The sequence below is a fragment of the Doryrhamphus excisus genome, chromosome 10 (genome assembly GCF_030265055.1).
Source record: "Doryrhamphus excisus isolate RoL2022-K1 chromosome 10, RoL_Dexc_1.0, whole genome shotgun sequence".
Taxonomy (NCBI): domain Eukaryota; kingdom Metazoa; phylum Chordata; class Actinopteri; order Syngnathiformes; family Syngnathidae; genus Doryrhamphus; species Doryrhamphus excisus.
In genome coordinates this window covers 1,020,849-1,037,805 of record NC_080475.1, presented here as the reverse complement: position 1 = coordinate 1,037,805, position 16,957 = coordinate 1,020,849, and the positions used below count along the sequence as shown (strand labels likewise).

The following is a 16,957-nucleotide window of genomic DNA, read 5'->3' as shown; positions in this document are numbered from 1 at the left end:
GCGCAGACCTCACAGCTACGAGACCAGGGTTCAATCCCACCCTGTGGAGTTTGCATGTTCTCCCCGTGCATGTGGGTTTTATGAATGTATGAAAGTGTGAATGGTTGTTTGTCTATATGTGCCCTGTGATTGGCTGGCGACCAGTCCAGGCTGGGATAGGCTCCAGCACCCCCACAGTAGAGAATGAATGGTTGAACTTTTATTGTGTCGTCTATTGGATTCGGGGCCTGACTCTCAGAGGTTTGATACCAAAGCCAAACTATATTGTTGGTTGTGTTGAGTAATTAAAAAGTACATTCAGCAACTCTGGTTGCATTATTTTCAATGAGTTATTTTCATAACCATATTCACTTCCATAAATTAAGATTAAGATCATCAAGACTATTTAAAAAAAATTTGATCAGATGGCAAAAAATGTGGATCGGGACATCCCTACTAGCTGATATTGACATACTGTAACTAACAAAATTTCATTTCTTGTAGCTGAGTCAAAGACCCACAGTTGCAGAACTGCAGGCGAGAAAAATTTTGCGATTCCACGAATATGTGGAAGTCACAGATGCCCAAGACTATGATCGCAGGGCAGACAAACCGTGGACCAAGCTGACTCCTGCTGATAAGGTAAGTCAGTCAGTCAAAAGAATGCATGACAAAGCGTCATTACTTTGCTCTCCTACAATTCATGTGATGTTGTCTTATAGGCAGCCATTCGGAAAGAGCTTAACGATTATAAAAGTACTGAAATGGAGGTTCACGAAGAGAGCAGAATCTACACAAGGTATATTTTCATCTTAATAAAAGGAGTTGGAATACTGTATAAGTATTGTTTACGTGAATTTGATTTCCTTCCAGGTTTCACCGGCCTTAGCCTCTCCGCCTTCTTCACCTGGTGAATGAAGCACTTAAGGTCTTCGTGGCAAGCATCTGCTGACTGTGCAGACAGATTGCCCTTTCTCATTTCCTGAATGTACTCTACATTTGATCAGGGACAGCCTGGAACTGACATGAATGCTTCTCGCGTCCCTTCCATTTACCCTCACACGGCATTGCTTTCAGCCAACGGAAGCGGTAGTGGTTTGGAGATGATGCAGATGCAGTATTTTTTTTTTCCCGGACAACAGGGGGTAACCATGTGCCAACCAAAATGGTGACATTTACAAAGGACCTAACAGTACAGGGCTGCTTCTCGCTCTGCTGTAATGTGGCGGCCCTCAGGGACCTGGAATCTAGTCAATACCTTTAAATGCGGCCTCATTCTGTGTTGCCTTTTTTTCTTCTCTACTGTATATGGAAACGCTAACTCATTTGTCTTGTTAATGTGAGAACATAAAATAATAATAGTAAAGAAAAAATGTTCATTTCTAGTACTCCACACAATAATATTGGAGATGACGCATGGCATTAGCCAGTGTGGACTGGAGGTTGAAGACTGGGATATTCTGTTTTAGGGTTGAACATCTCTGGGATATTGTGTGTTTTTATATTAACTGTACAGATTGCTATTATAATAATACGTTAGAATGAAACTTGCAAAGATCTAATTACAAAGTATTGTGTCATGCACAAGATATTTTATATTCAAGTTTTGATCACATCGTTAGTGACGGCTTTTTTGTTTTTGATTTTTTTTTTTTTTTTTTTTTTGGGCTTGGCTGTATTTATCGTTGTGATGTGCGCTGGCCATTTAAGCGTGAGTGTAGAAATAGAAAAGAAAGTGCAGGCCAGGATGCTCTTGGTGAGTTTGTGTGCCAATGTACCCAATGCCTAGTAAATATAGGATATTGGTATTCATATCATCTATTTCTGAAATCTGCATGAGCCAATAAGGATCCCCCCGTTCCCAGGATCTGGATATCCTCTCTTCATTTCTACTTTTCTATGAGTTTTTTCTACTTCCCTTTAAAATCACACAGGCAAGACATTTCTGTAGCCATTTTCTGATAAGGTCATGTTGGTGTTGTCTGCTAAGAATCCAATGTAAATTGCTGTTGTTAGTAGATCAGGGATTTATCACAAAAGAAATCATAATACATGTGAACGGTCAACAGGGGATCATTTTGGCTGGAATTTTCTTTTTTGTTTGTTTTTTTTTCAATTTTGTAGTGTTGTCTGGCCAGTAGCTTACAGGGTTCTCTATGCTGTGTACAGGTGGATATAGGTTTAACTGATGCTTGTGTATATCTTGTCTTCCTTTCGTTTGAAAAGAAATTTTAAATAAAGTGTTATAGGTTGCTATTTTTTTAAGCACAAATATCTTAGTTTATGATTAAAATGCTACAAGAATGGGAATATCAATGTGTACCCTTTCTGTAAAACTAAGTTCATTTTTAATTGAATGTGAAGATGTTTGGACTGATAGTTCTTTTCCTTTTAACTGTACATAGTAACATCTGGATCTAATTAAAAATCTTACAGCTTGAACCTTCTGTGCAGTGATTCAACACTTGCTGTGCAATTAAAGGGTTCTATTTTTGTTGGCGTTCAAAGGGCAGCTTAATTTTTACATTGAAAAAACGGAGCTCCAGTGACACCTGCTGGCAAGATCATAGACTCGCGTTAACTCCGCCGAATTGTGTATTCCAGCAGAGATAAAAAAAAAATACACTGGCACATAATGTATATTAAAACGTACCAATTCAGAGCAAGTTTGCTTTTATTTTGAAGGCCTAATTTTACTGGTTGCGTGATGCCAAGTGGACCGGAAGCTTTGGTGCTTCTGAGAAATGTTTTTAAAATTAAAATCCTGAAAGCGATTGAAGCAGGGGGGAAAAAACATGCCTATAGATTCCCAGTGAAAATGAGATCGGTTCTCCCACATGAGAATGTTATTTTTCGTTTCGTTTACGCTTGTGCCAAAGCTCTGTGCGCTGTCTCTTTAAGACCCAACTCACGATTGGAGTTATCGCGAGAATAGTCAACTGGTTCTCCAGACCAGGGACATACATGTGCATGCCGGTTTCCAGCCAGCCACAAACTTGTATTTGTCACAGGTTGGTCAACTATCAAAAACTTTAACTTTCTCCCAGAAAGATTACAAATTAGTAAACCTAGTAAATCAAACTCTATGTTTGTTGTTTAAGTTGTGTGTTACCTATTCCGGAATGGCATGCTAGCGCTGCTAACTAATGCTAGCTGTGACTCGGACGTACACTTACGCGTTCCTCGCTGCTAGCAAAGTAGATTTTGTGGTAAATACGTATATATTTTTAATAAGTATAGAGTTTAGTTTGTTTTGGTAAGTTATTCTCAACGCGAACATCGAGCTACTCGCTTAGAAGCACGTCCATGCTGCCAACGCAAGCTAACACTGGTAACTTTTCTAACCCTGCAAATGTAGCAGTACGTGAAGACATTTCCTCATAATAAGACGCCTCCTTAACAGAAGACAGTATCGGGTTCTCACTTTATGTGTATTTTTATTTAAGAGGGCTTAGTTTAAATGAGCAGCAAGCGAAGGTTGTGAGTCGGGATGCTGGAATGGTGCCAGCTTCCTGACAACTGTAATACAGTGCCTTATTGTACCACACACACTTCCACTCTGGGTTCCCCCAAGTAATATTTAAAAGTTATTCTCTTTAAAGCATGCATCTCTAAAAGTTTGGAACTCCCATCACTTTTAAATACGCCTTCTCTCATGTTTTCCACAGTTTTTAAGAGTTGCTGCCATGCCTGCTGGAAAGTCGACCACCAAGAGGAAGTCTGAGGTTGTTTTAGAAGAGGTGAAAACCGAACCCAAGAGAGTAAAAGGTGGGGATTGTAAAAAACAATTCACTGCAGCAGAACCAATTTATACATATTAACAAGATTGTGCTGGCTTATGAGTTGATGTACGTTGTGTGTGTTTTTTAAATCAGTTTATCACAGGAGTCATGGCACAGACCCTGGTCATGTTCTTGTTCTGGGCCAGGGTGATGTTGGACAGTTGGGTTTGGGAGAGGACATCATTGAGAGGAAGAAGCCAGCTCTATTGTCCCTGCCTGAGAAGATAATACAGGTGATAGCTGGAGGAATGCACACTGTGTGCCTCAGCGAAACGGGTGTGGTAAGTAGACATCTAACACACCTTCAAAAAAAAAAAAGTGACATTTTTAATTGAGCTCCTTATGAACCGTTTTCTTAAGGTTTACACATTTGGCTGTAATGATGAAGGGGCTCTTGGTCGGGACACTAAAGAGGAAGGGTCTGAGATGATTCCAGGGAAGGTGGTGCTGGAAGAGAAGGTGGTTCAGGTGTCTGCAGGAGACAGTCACACAGCCGCACTAACAGAGGAGGGAACAGTGTATGTGTGGGGCTCCTTCAGGGTGAGTACTCGACTCCTTACTCCTCACAAACACAGTAGAGCCTCGCGTTTCATGGGGGTTACATTCCATAACCAGCGAAAAACCATGGGTAATTGATATGAATGTCTTTCAATATCAACATTTGCAGATCAACATTTGCAATAAAAGCAGCTGTTGTAATTACTAGATGATTCAGCTCCACTTCTCTCTTTAATTGCCATTTTCACTCTCACCACAATCCAGGTTTAAAGCCTACATATGTGTCCCGCCCCGCTTTTACTCATGTTTTAACTGTGTATTAACCAATTAATGTTGTATTTTGGTGTGTCTTCTATTCTGTTTACTTGCTTTATTCAACTTCGTTCTTCTGTAAAGTGTCTAAGTATTTTGAAAAGCGCTATACAAATAAAATGTATTATTATTATTATTATTATATGCCTCACACACTTGGTAAACACATTTAAATTATAAAATCTAGTTAGTCCCCACCAATGAATAAGGGAATGGAAGATGTGTGAACAGATGTGTTTATTGGTTCATAAGGGCATTTCAATTAAGTATATATCATTTTGATTTTTTTCCCCCTGTATCTGAAAATAATTATGTGAATAAGAACGGGTTAACTTAAGACTGTTATTATTTTGTCTTAAATCTGTCTAGCCTTTTTTTTTGTTTTCAATGTAACCATTGCCGGCTTCTCTTTCACCTGTTGCATATGCCTATTTCTTCCGCCTCTCTTGATTTCTTGCATTGTCTGAGCATATGTTTATTTTCTCCTAATTATAACTTGTATTGTGGTCTCTGGTGCTCACCAACCTAAATTAACACATCTCATTTTTCTAGCATTTGATACTAGAAGACAAACCATCAAGTTGATGTCGTTAAAACCATGTTTTTTTTTTATATATCTGGGCTGTTTTCATCTTTCAGGATTTCATATTTGTCTTGTTATTTTATTTAGTAATTAGATTTTCATCAATGCTCAGTGGCACACTGGTAATTACATCTGTATTAACTCTGCTTTCCTTCAGCAATCCCTTTTTATTAAGACAAGAGCAGATTTCCCCACAGAAACCTCACTCACTGTTGTTTGAAAAGCGCACAACATAATATGTGATTATGTTATCAACCGATCCATCATAAAATGATGGTCTGGGTAGATGCTAGCTGTATTGTGGGTTGTTGTATTTTTTGAAGTACTGTATGTTGCATGAGGGGAAGGTTGTCCTCATTTCTACTGATCTTTTCCCCACCATCCAGGATAATAATGGTGTTATCGGGCTCTTGGATCCATTACAAACAGCTGCTCTCCCACTTAAACTACCCATGACAGAAACCGTTGTGAAAGTAGCATCAGGTGGGGCTTGATTACATTTCCACAACATGTTTTTACTATGAGGCAAAAGTCGAATTTTAAAGGTCGGTCATGTGTTGACAGGTAACGACCACCTGGTAATGGTGACCATGGAGGGAAGGCTCTACACGTCAGGCGCTGCGGAACAAGGACAGCTAGGCAGGGTGCCTGAACAATTCTCAGTCAGGGGAGGCAGGAAAGGCCTTGGTGAGTATGGAGAACTCGCGACGATACTGTAAATGTGTCATTCATCGACTCCATGAGAGGTCAAGGGTACATGTATTCAGATTTGTCATTATGGAGCCTTGGGTTCGGGACAGAGACCTCTGTTACTTTGTAACCAAATACAAATAGTTTGCTGTTGGAGCAGCCATCCAGACATGCAGGACACCTCCACAAGCCCACAGAGTGTGCATAACTACAGCGGCGAAGGGTGAAATGCTAGGACATTCTTCCTTCGCTTTGTAACACTTCACCTTCCCTGTGAAATACGTTGATCTGGGGTGTCCAAAATGTGGCCCAGGGGCCATTTGTAGACCTCTGCTTGTTCCTCAATTGCCGGGTGGCAAAAAAAAACTGCAAAAAGGGAAAAATAAAAAGGCATTCTGAAATGTGTTGTATGTCATAAATATTTACTTTATTCAAAATGTTATTTTATTGGCTAAATAGTTTTGTGGTACTTATATAACCATGATAATGCCATACTGTTACAGATCTAGTCTCTGTACTAGCTTAATTTCTGTTCCTGTGATTTCAGGTCGTTTATTGGTTCCTCAGATTGTGAAAGTCAAAGGGAGGGTTCACTTCATCGACGCCTTCTGTGCAGCTTATGCCACCTTTGCTGTGTCAAAAGATGAACAGGTGTATGGATTCGGCCTCTCCAACTACCACCAGTTGGGTAAGTGTCCTGCCGTTTTAATAATCGGTAGACCCTTTTGGGGTTGGCTGTCAACAGTTTTACATTCAAGTGTTCATTCAGGTGTAAAACGACGCTGACCCCATGAAATAAAATTTAATAAAACAAACAAAGCAACCTACTCACACATTGCAAAGACAGGTAGCGATACAGTAGGTCACTGGTGACGGAGAAGATATTCCAAAAACTGAGGAGTTCTCGTACATCAGTAGCGCACTCTAAGGGCATGACGGCAGAGCAGGCAGCGATATCAGGAATCGCCTCAACAAGGCCAAGAATACATACATTCAGAATGCTAGACTATTTGTGGAAGTCATCCCAGTGTAGCACCAAGCTAAGGGGTGACTGAAACAGACCTTGAACCGGCCACCGTCCAGACTAGGAACCTTACAAGACTTCTGGAAATATTGTGGACTGAAATAATCTCCGTATCGTATCGCCCCGGCGCAACTAACAGTATGGACACCATTATTATGCGAGGGCAGTGGAGATGGATTGGACACTTACTAAGAGAACCAGGCCCCATCTCCCACGTAGCCCTTCACTCGACACCTGCTGTAGAACGGGAGCTCAAGATCCTCCATCATACCTGGAGAACCATTAAAAATCTGGCCCAAAACAGACAGGACTGGAAGTAAAGACATTGTATCCACAAATTTTCCAAGATTTTAGATATTATAAGCTGCAGTCTTAAACATTTGATCTGCTGATGAACAGCTTATCAATTTCACGGTTTGCCATAAATTGCCCCCCCCCCCCAAAAGTCTCACTTCCCTTTCTTCATTTCTTTTGATGCGCCATTGTATAGAGCAGTGTTTTTCAACCTTTTTTGAGCCACGGCACGGAAAAATCTTGTGGCACACCACTAACCAAAAGTTACAAAATGTCACCACGACCTCACACATGCATCCAAAAGTCTATCGAAGGAACAAGGTAGGTGTTGCCACATGGACCAATATTACATTGCTCTGCGAGTCTTTACACCACAGACACTCAACTGTAGACACGTTTTTACATGACAACTTTTTCTCTTTCCGAATGACCTTTTCGGGAAACAATGGTATCCATGGAAAGGAATATTCCAATCTCTTGTCTACATGCACCGTGAAAATCAACCAGAATAGTCAATGGGTCATGTGCAGTAAAACGTAAACGTCAACATCACGTGATACCGACTTCCTCGAGTTTTTCTTTCACTTGTTGGAATAACTCCGTATTGCCAGTTTTTCGTCTGTCCAGTCTTGAAATTTAGTTTGAATCAAAAACAAACTTTGCTTAGTCCAGTGCCGATTGCTGGCCATCCATTTTTAAAACTGAAGAATGTCTGGATCTGCATGTTATGTCATATCTGAGTATGCGCTGAAAGAACGCACCCGGGATAAATTTAAAAAGGAAAAGATCACATCCAATCTTGCTAATATTTTATAATTAAACTCGGGACATGTTTTATATAGATATATATTCTTTTTTTTTTTAAATAAAACTGGACTTGTGAATGGCGTATAGAAGGGTTTAGATTCTGTTCCACAGATGGCGCTAATGCACACGAAAGCTGCTTGCCAACCGCCAATAAACAGAAGAAGAAAAACACGCACCCTGACAAATTTCCGTTTGAGCGGGTACAAGATACCTCAATCAGATTGGTTAAAGGAATATTCCACCCCTGTTCAATTCTTTCCGTTTGAGCAAATAAACCAAATGCAATTTGAATTTTTGGGTCCATATATTCATGGCTATTGACAATATGACAATTGCAATATTTTAACTATAAAAAGTGATATTGGATATGTCCTCATGGCACACCTGACGGTTTCTCAAGGTACACTAGTGTGCCGCGGCACAGTGGTTGAAAATCACTGGTTCAACAGTGCAAAATGTAAGTGTTTAAAATATTTCAACTGGCCTTAACATTTTTGATTAGGAGTGTATATTTTGCAGCCAGCCTGCAAGTTGCCTCCAATTAATGAAATCAATTAAACTGCCACAGATTGAAAACGTGCTGTTTATGCAGTGCTTGTCAAATAGTGGGGTGGGGCACGGGGGACCTGTTAGGGGAGACGAGAGAGAGGCTTTCATCTCAATGCAGACCTACCAACATAAACAAAGTCATAGTACTCATGTTCACTTGTATACTCCCCATTTTGCTGTATTGTCCCAGTTTCAGGTTCAGTCTGTACAGTAATAATAATAATAATACATTTTATTTGTATAGCGCCTTTCAAAATACTCAAAGACGCTTTACAGAAGAATGGAGTTGAATAAAGCAAGTAAACAGAGTAGAAGACACACCAAAATACAACATTCATTGGTTAATACACAGTTAAAACATGAGTAAAAGCGGGGCGGGGCACAGCAGTCAGATATAAAAAGTAAAAGTACTCTCTCTAGTACTCTCTTTCTCTAGTATTTGAAATTGGGGGGGCATCAAAAACATTTCTGTCCCTTAGGGGGGGCATGACTGAAAATAATGAATTGAGAAGCACTGTGTTAATGTAAAGTGCAATAAATTAGCCACGCCCATCTCCTCTCTCAACTTGCATTTTTATTTGTTTGTTCAGGCACCAGAAGTACAAAGATGTGTTTTGTCCCTGTGAAACTGACTTCCTTCAAGAATTCCACCACAGCCTGGGTTGACTTTTCCGGAGGACAACATCACACAGTTTGTCTCGATTCAGAAGGTAACCGTCTAGTATTGCGTTTTTTCCGTAACGTCTTTGGGGGCTGAATTGACAGAATTCTGACTTTTATAACAGGACGGGTGTACAGCTTGGGCAGAGCAGAGTACGGTCGCCTTGGTCTCGGCGAAGGGGCCGAAGAGAAAAGTGAGCCCACCCCTGTGGCCGGGATAGAATCGGCGAGAGGGGTGACCTGCGGGGCGTCCGTCAGCTATGCCGTCACTAAAGACGGTAAGAAACTATAATACACACGGAACATTCCAGCATTGGAAGTAGTCGCTGAGAAGCACGTCATGCTAACCGCGTCTACTCCAGGCTTTGTGTACGCCTGGGGAATGGGCACCAACCTGCAACTCGGCACGGGAAAGGAAGACGACGAGTGGAGCCCAGTGAAGATGACCGGCAAGCAGCTGGAGAATTGCGCAGTACTGATGGCGTCCAGCGGAGGGCAGCACACAGCTCTTTTGGTTAAAGACAAAGAGGAAAGCTGATGTTCCTCTCAGGCATGTAATGATACTTCTGACTGTTTACTGTTCCTACAGTGAGAGTGATATGTCTTTATGTGGCGTTCTACGCTCAGCTAAGTAAGTGCAGGGGAATCACGGCTAAGAAAGTACTGACGTTCAACCCCGTCAGGTAAAATTCCCTTGCTGATGTTTCAGTATATTGTGACTAATAGACTATTTTTTTAAAACCTCATCCTTCGGATTATCAGTAAGTCATTTGTATGACTGGAAGACGATGTGTGTGGTGTTTGACTGTTGCCATGGATATAAATTTTTTATTAATTTTGATTGCATGGATGCTGATGACAGGATATTTTTACCCATAGAGTTTAGGCGCTAAACTGCTGTTCAGAGGGCACTCATGTTTTCACTGTTTGGGTAACAACATCCTGTATTTTGCTACTGTTCATGTCTGAGAATAAATTTTAGATTTTACTTTGCTGTTTCGTTTATATTACTTTTTTTATTATTTACAGTTATACAGTCATCAAAAAATTAAGACCAGCTGAAAAATGACAATATGTTGGATCCAAGAAGGTGTAAGTTGAGCTTCAAAATGCTAAAACAAGAAATGTGACACAAAAGAGCCATTAAACCATTAAACTGAAATAGGCCGTACATCAGCTGATCAAGCAAAAAAAAAAACTCACAAAAAGCATTTCCAGAAGGCTAGTGGGAATGTTGCTCCAAGTGGTGAAGATGGCTTCACGGAAGGCATCCACTGTCTGGAACTGTCCATTTTTGTAAACCATCTCAAATGTTCCCAACTGGATTTAGATCACGGTTACACGCAGGATGGTCCGAAAGAGTGATGTTTTTCCTCTGGAAGAAGTTCTTTGTCATTATGGAGACTTGGTCATTGTGAACAGCATATAAAAGGTAGTTATTACCACACCATTTGACGCCCCTGCACAACCTGAAGTCCCAACGGGCAGCTTTGTGGCAGTTTTTTGGTCTTATAACCCTTGTCTCACATATACCGTCTGATGGTTATTGAACTGCACCCTTGCACCAGCGGCAACCACTTGGGTCGACCATTGGACCGTGTCTTGACGGACAGCCCATGGAATGTTCCGGAGCTGGGCCAGTGACATTTTTGGGGGTTCTAACCTCAGCAGTAACTGTAAGACTTTGGCTTTTAAAGGTTGCAGTCTTAAAGTATTGCTCAGCTGATGAATTGCACTTTAATAGTTGTTGTCCTCAGATCTTTTTTTTTGTGTTTTTTTTTACTCGATCCCATTTGTTCTTTTTGCATTTTGAAGTTCTACTTAGTACTCCCTTTGATCAGTGCAACATGTTACTTCTTTTGATCAGGAATGTATCAGCACTGGCTTAATTGATGCATTTGAGTTGCTAAGGTGAGTCCCATCCTCCTAATACTTCTGATGCCATCCTGCCTTTTGCAGCCTTGAAAGACCCTGTCTCTTATTTGTTGAACTTTCCACTCAGGACGTGTCGTATTTCAAAGCTGAGGTGCCTCCCCATTATTTCTACATATGCCTTTCCACTTGACTTCACTCGCTATTTGGACTCGCTGCATCTGTCAGGAACACCACTCTTCTATCTCGGAGCCAAGTTGCCGGCAGATGGTCAGTTGACTCTTCATGACACATGCATGATGTCAACTCAAAAGTCAGAGATTGATGTACGGGCCAAATTGCTGTATTGCCAAGAGGCCCTAATGAACTACCGTCTGCTCAGAAATGGGTTTCTCACATTAATGTCAAGTAACACACACACCTACAATTGTGGAATATGCTTGTGTAGTTTTTGTGGACTCTGGTAATGGTTTTATTTCATTTGAACATGCATCAGATTACAATTGAGTGCATCCCATAATCAGTTCACAGTTCCACATGTCCAAAAGGAGTAGGAAGAAGCAAAGCTTATTAAATCCTACCCCTCCATCTGGTACTTTTACAATCAGTAACTGTTACATTTGTTCACTTCCTGCTTTCCATAATACAGTTTAAGTTTTTTTTTTTTTTTTTGTGATATGACCATACAATGACATAATGGGTACCATAGTAACTGTCTATGTCCTTTATATTTGCATTTTAGGTAATTTTTATGCTTGAAAATGTTTAATCTATACAAAAAATACAATTTGCTAATAATTTAATAAGCAAAGCTTATTAAATCATACCCCTCCATCTGGCACTTTTACAATCAGTAAGTTATATTTGTTCACTTCCTGCTTTCCTAATATAATTACGTTTTTTTTAAATAAAAAATGTATTTTTTGAGAGAAAAAAAAATACTTTTTTTTTCATGTACCTAAGTACAAGGTGATATGAGCATCCAATGACATAATGGGTACCATAGTAAGTGTCAATATAGTGATATGTATAGCACATCATGACTGGTTCAAGACTCTTCATCCTTGTATTTAGCAAACATCAACTGCTTGTATTGTTTCTTGAATTGGCTCATCGTTGTGCATTGTTTGAGGGTCTTACTCAATCCATTCCATAGTTTGATTCCACATACTGAAATGCTATGGCTAGCATAACGTAGTCCTAGCATAGAAGTGTTTCAAATGTACTTCTTCCCTGAGATCATATTTCTCCTCTCTTGTAGAGAAGTATTGGATGACATTTTTAGCTAATTGGTGATTTTTAGCCTTATCTTGTAACAAGCTCATTAATACTTACACGTTTTTAATGTGTATTTTGGTGTGTGTGCTGCGTTTTATTTCCTGTGCTGCACATTTCACAGCTAAGTGATTGTGTGGATAATTCTTGCAGTGTTGCAGTTTCCGCAGAGAGGGAACAACACAAAAATTAACTTCTTGCTCATTATCCCTTTTCCTAATCAGCACACTAGAACAGAACATTGTTTATTTAGTTAGCCGGGCTAAATGCGTACTATTTCTTTGATGTTATCAGTTCTGTGGGTGTGTCCTGTTAAGCCATTGATTAACGCCACATACAGCATATGCAGCGGGAATAATTGCTTCGCTTGTTTTCTGACTATACTCATGCAAATTACATTCATGGCAATCAAGAGCGCTTAGGATGCAAATGATGGAACAACATTTGAGATGCACAAGGTTAATCAGTGATAACCTGAGGATCTCAACTAAGGATGAATTCTGAAGTTAAGGCTTGTAAAAAAAAATCTGAAGTGATGATTAAAAAAAGGGTTAAAATGCGCTTACTGATTCATGTTATAATTAGAAAAGTCAAGACAATTTACTACTATAGTGCAGTAACAGTAGTTTTAATTTGGTAACTTTTCAGAAAATAAATATCAATATGCGAAAACCAAAGCAATTTTTTCTGCATTGGAAATAAAGTAAATCCAAATCATTTGTTGGATTGGAATTGAATGGCCTTTATTGTCATTATACAAGATGTACAACAAGATTGGAGAGCTTCTCCTTTCAGTGCAGTAGTCAAGTTAAAAAAAAAGTATATAAAAGTAGAATAAAAAAGACAATTTAACAAGATATATACAAGATGTCCACAATATACACATAGTATTGCACAGGAGCATATGCAGGAATAGACATATTGCAGATATATTAATTTTAGTGCAATGATAAATGCACTAATATTAAACAGCATATTTTTTTTACAAATAACAGTTTTACATGCAGAAAACAGTGGAAAAATAATAAATGGATATAACTTATTGATGCAGCCTTGTCAAGATTGAGTTCAATAGTGTTTCTCATCTTAATCAAATTGCTGGCACTTGCAACTTCCTTTGGCCCCATGGCAGGTTATTTATTTAGCTCACCCCAGTAGTATGCACATGGGGTGCTTTGTTTGGGCGCTTTCAACTCAAATTGTTCATATCTTATATTTTAAGGTCTGTTTTGCAGCTCTAAGATACTATATTTTTATGGTGTGTTCTTGTCTAGCAGATATCTGCAGCTGTGTGTTGCCAGACACCCTACTCAAGCTCGACAGTCGGTGTAGGAACATGGCATGCACCTTGCGGTGCTGTAGCAAGCGAATCGTGCAAACAGGAACGTTTCATATGAGCTGACATTATTACTGGAACCTGACTGTGATGTAGAGCATCCTTTTTTATCATACCATATTCAGTTTCATGAATAATTGGGAAACGCCCTGTGGGAGACATCATTGTTTAAAACCATGCATGTCTAGCGTTTATTTAAAAATGTAAAAAAGCGCTATAAAAAAAGCCATATAGGCTTATATGAATTATGTCTTGCTTTTAATTAGATTTGAAGACAACCTGAATATGCTCTTTCATGGGTCTTTCATACCTGGGAAAAATACCTTTTTGTGACTATTCAAAAAGTGACATTTAGTTTGTTGATGGATATGTAATTAGGACCGTCATCTTTTGACGACACATTGAAAGATCAAAAACCCTGAAACCTTTTTCATCAACATCAGCACAAAGCAACACATTCAATCAAGTATACGAGCAGCAACTAGTTTCTCTCAGTCGTAGCAAGTACTGTACCGTAGAACAAAGATTTTCATGAAGCTGTCAGCCTCTAATCTTCCTCCTTTATTAGAATAATAACACAGTGTCTCAGGCACCTGCACGAGCACTCTGTCTCTATTGTCTGCTTTGTACTGTGCATCCTTTAATAAGCTTAGCGATATGCAAGTGTGATCACACTGCTGTAAGTATCTCACATTTCTAATCAAGCTCAGATCAGTTCATTGATTATGAGAGCACTTTGTTTTTAGATTGTGCACAAAATTGCTTCAAATCACTTTCAAACCACTATTCCAAAATACTACACAAAACATACACTACACTTTTAAGATTCGTTAATAACTACTACTCTCAAGTGCTCTTGGTCAATCCAAAATGTTAATACAGTCATCGATTTTGCAGCTTTATTCGATTTAAAAAAATACTAATGAATGAATCATGCTGTTTCATGGTTGAATACAGCCTATACTTGGTCTAAAATATACATATTGTAGCAAATGGTATGTATTTTTTGTATAGATTTAGCATTTTCAAGCATAAAAATGACCTAAAATGCAAATGCATATAAGGACATATGGACAGTTACTATTGTACCCATTATGTCATTGTATGGTCATATCACAAAAAAAAAAAAACTTTATTATGGAAAGCAGGAAGTGAACAAATGTAACAGTTACTGATTGTAAAAGTACCAGATGGAGGGGTAGGATTTAATAAGCTTTGCTTGTTAATGGAATGTGGAACTGTGAACTGATTATGGGATGCACTCAATTGTAATCTGATGCATGTTCAAATGAAATAAAACCATTACCATTTACATTGAGTTTAAAAAAAATAGACACCTACCAACGTGGAACAAGTTTGATTATTTTGTGTTTTTATTATTTTTATTATTTTGTAACCTGATGATGCCCAGTCTCACCCAGACCCGAGCTCCAGTGGCCCCCCAAGTAAATTGAGTTTGAGACCCCTGATCTAGAATGTCACAGAAAAATATACACAAATAAAATGTGACATGTACAGCGATTAAACCGTGTCATTTGCGTGTTTATTGCGTAATCACTATGGTTCTTTTGCTGTCGTTCGCAGGCTTTCCCATTGCTTGGAAACAATCCTCAGGGGGAAGAAAAGCCATGCAAATGACCAAGTGTCCAAAAAGGTTGAGACTATGGACTACAAGATGGTGGTCACTAGACTAGCCTCTAGCTGTTCATGGCGTATTAGGTGAGAAAATATGTGCAACATGTTGCCATGGTGTGTGGAGTAGTCAGGATGCTCTTCTGTGAGTGTGTGCTCAGGAAAGCAAATCTGGCATTATTAGCAAATGAATACGTCTCCACTTATTGAGCTTCTTCCTGTCGCCTGCGGACCATACTTGCAATTACTGCAGATTGCTTTGATAGATGGGGGCCCCTCGTCCAGGGGGGCTGAGGGCTTCTTGTAAAGCCACTCAGCGCCTCACCGGTAGGTGTGTGCAGGGGCTTCTATGAGGGAGGCACTGTGTCCTGGTTTGATGTTTTCATACCAATTTAGACATTGTGTGCTCATCTCATCCCTTTTTAATGGGTTCTTCTTGAACGTCTCTACCATGTCGTTATGACCATTTTGTGATATTGGCTGTGTTCACACAGCAGGATATGATGCCCAATTCAGGTTTTTGTTAAAATTCAATTTTTATGTTGTCGTTCACATTGCCAAACTAAAAAAAGCACTCTGCCAAGCGCTCTACATGATAATGTTAGCATGCTAACACATGGCATGATAGTGCTCAGTGTTTATATAATAGTCTACCTGTGAAAACAGCTAAAAATGCAACTATGCTAATGTTGGCATGCTAGCAATGCTAACGTTAGCTTGCTACCACCTGGCATAATGGTACTATGGTAAGTGTTTATATAACTGTCTAGGTATGGAAATGGCTAAAAATGTTACTATGCTAATTTTAGCATGCTTGCACATAGCATAATAGTGCTGTTAATATGCCTAGACATGAAAATGGCAAAATATGCTAACACCTACTTTGACAGTAGTAAGTGTTGCATGGTGGTCAAGTGGTTAGCACGCAGGCCACACAGCTAGGAGACCCGAGTTTCACTTCCACCCTCGGCCATCTCTGTGTGGAGTTTGCATGTTCTCCCCGTGCATGCGTGGGTTTTCTCGGGGTACTTCGGTTTCCTCCCACATTCCAAAAACATGCTAGGTTAATTGGTGACTCCAAATTGTCCATAGGTATGAATGTGAGTGTGAATGGTTGTTTGTCTATATGTGCCCTGTGATTGGCTGGCGACCAGTCCAGGGTGTACCCCGCCTCTCGCCCAAAGACATCTGGGATAGGCTCCAGCACCCCCGTGACCCTCGTGAGGAAAAGCGGTAGAAAATGAATGAATGTTGTCGTTCACATTACCATGCTAGAAAAGCACTCAGCCAAGTGCTCTACATGATGATGTTAGCATGCTAACACATGGCATGATAGTGCTCAGTGTTTATATAATAGTCTACCTGTGAAACAGCTAAAAATGCATCTATGCTAATGTCGGCATGCTAGCAATGCTAACGTTAACGTGCTAACACCTACCATAATGGTGTTATGGTAAGTGTTTATATAACTGTCATGCTATGAAAATTTACAATGCTAATTTTAGCATGCATGCACATAGCATAACAGTGCTTTTAACATGCCTAGTCATGAAAATGGCTAAAAATGCTAACATTGTCATTCTAACACCTACTTTGACAGTAGTAAGTATTGCACGTGGACAAGTGGTTAGCGCGCAGACCTCACAGCTAGGAGACCAGGGTTC

At 39.7% G+C, this 16,957-nt stretch overlaps 2 protein-coding genes across 10 annotated transcripts in view; both read left to right on the top strand.

Moving 5' to 3' along the window:
• Nucleotides 1-2,421, top strand: part of phactr4b (phosphatase and actin regulator 4b) — a 31,647-nt gene extending 29,226 nt beyond the window's left edge. For all 8 annotated transcript variants that reach the window (XM_058084513.1, XM_058084511.1, XM_058084510.1 and 5 more), the window contains 3 exons: nucleotides 484-621; nucleotides 702-778; nucleotides 853-2,421. In XM_058084513.1, coding sequence (XP_057940496.1) covers nucleotides 484-621; nucleotides 702-778; nucleotides 853-868 — 231 coding nt within the window. In that variant the 3' untranslated portion in view covers nucleotides 869-2,421. The remainder of the gene's footprint in view (nucleotides 1-483; nucleotides 622-701; nucleotides 779-852) is intronic.
• A 415-nt stretch (nucleotides 2,422-2,836) lies between these two features.
• Nucleotides 2,837-10,166, top strand: rcc1 (regulator of chromosome condensation 1). Of its 2 annotated transcripts, none has more exons than XM_058084519.1 (10): nucleotides 2,837-2,990; nucleotides 3,648-3,747; nucleotides 3,855-4,042; nucleotides 4,122-4,301; nucleotides 5,541-5,637; nucleotides 5,719-5,841; nucleotides 6,392-6,532; nucleotides 9,109-9,228; nucleotides 9,304-9,456; nucleotides 9,541-10,166. In XM_058084519.1, exons 2-10 carry the CDS (start codon nucleotides 3,666-3,668, stop codon nucleotides 9,714-9,716), a joined length of 1,260 nt encoding a protein of 419 aa, XP_057940502.1. In that variant the 5' UTR covers nucleotides 2,837-2,990; nucleotides 3,648-3,665; the 3' UTR covers nucleotides 9,717-10,166. The 2 variants fall into 2 exon arrangements, with proteins under 2 accessions (XP_057940502.1, XP_057940501.1); XM_058084518.1 differs by lacking the exon at nucleotides 2,837-2,990 and adding an exon at nucleotides 3,034-3,188.
• The last annotated feature ends 6,791 nt before the right edge of the window (nucleotides 10,167-16,957 follow it).

What these genes read in the sequence shown, in the direction of transcription:
- rcc1 (XM_058084518.1), top strand. Translation starts at nt 3,126, where the DNA reads ATGCTAGCTGTGACTCGGACGTACACTTACGCGTTCCTCGCTGCTAGC. An exon ending in GGGAGGCAGGAAAGGCCTTG is followed by an intron (nt 5,842 to 6,391) that starts GTGAGTATGGAG and finishes CTGTGATTTCAG; the next exon opens with GTCGTTTATTGGTTCCTCAG. An exon ending in AGTTTGTCTCGATTCAGAAG is followed by an intron (nt 9,229 to 9,303) that starts GTAACCGTCTAG and finishes CTTTTATAACAG; the next exon opens with GACGGGTGTACAGCTTGGGC.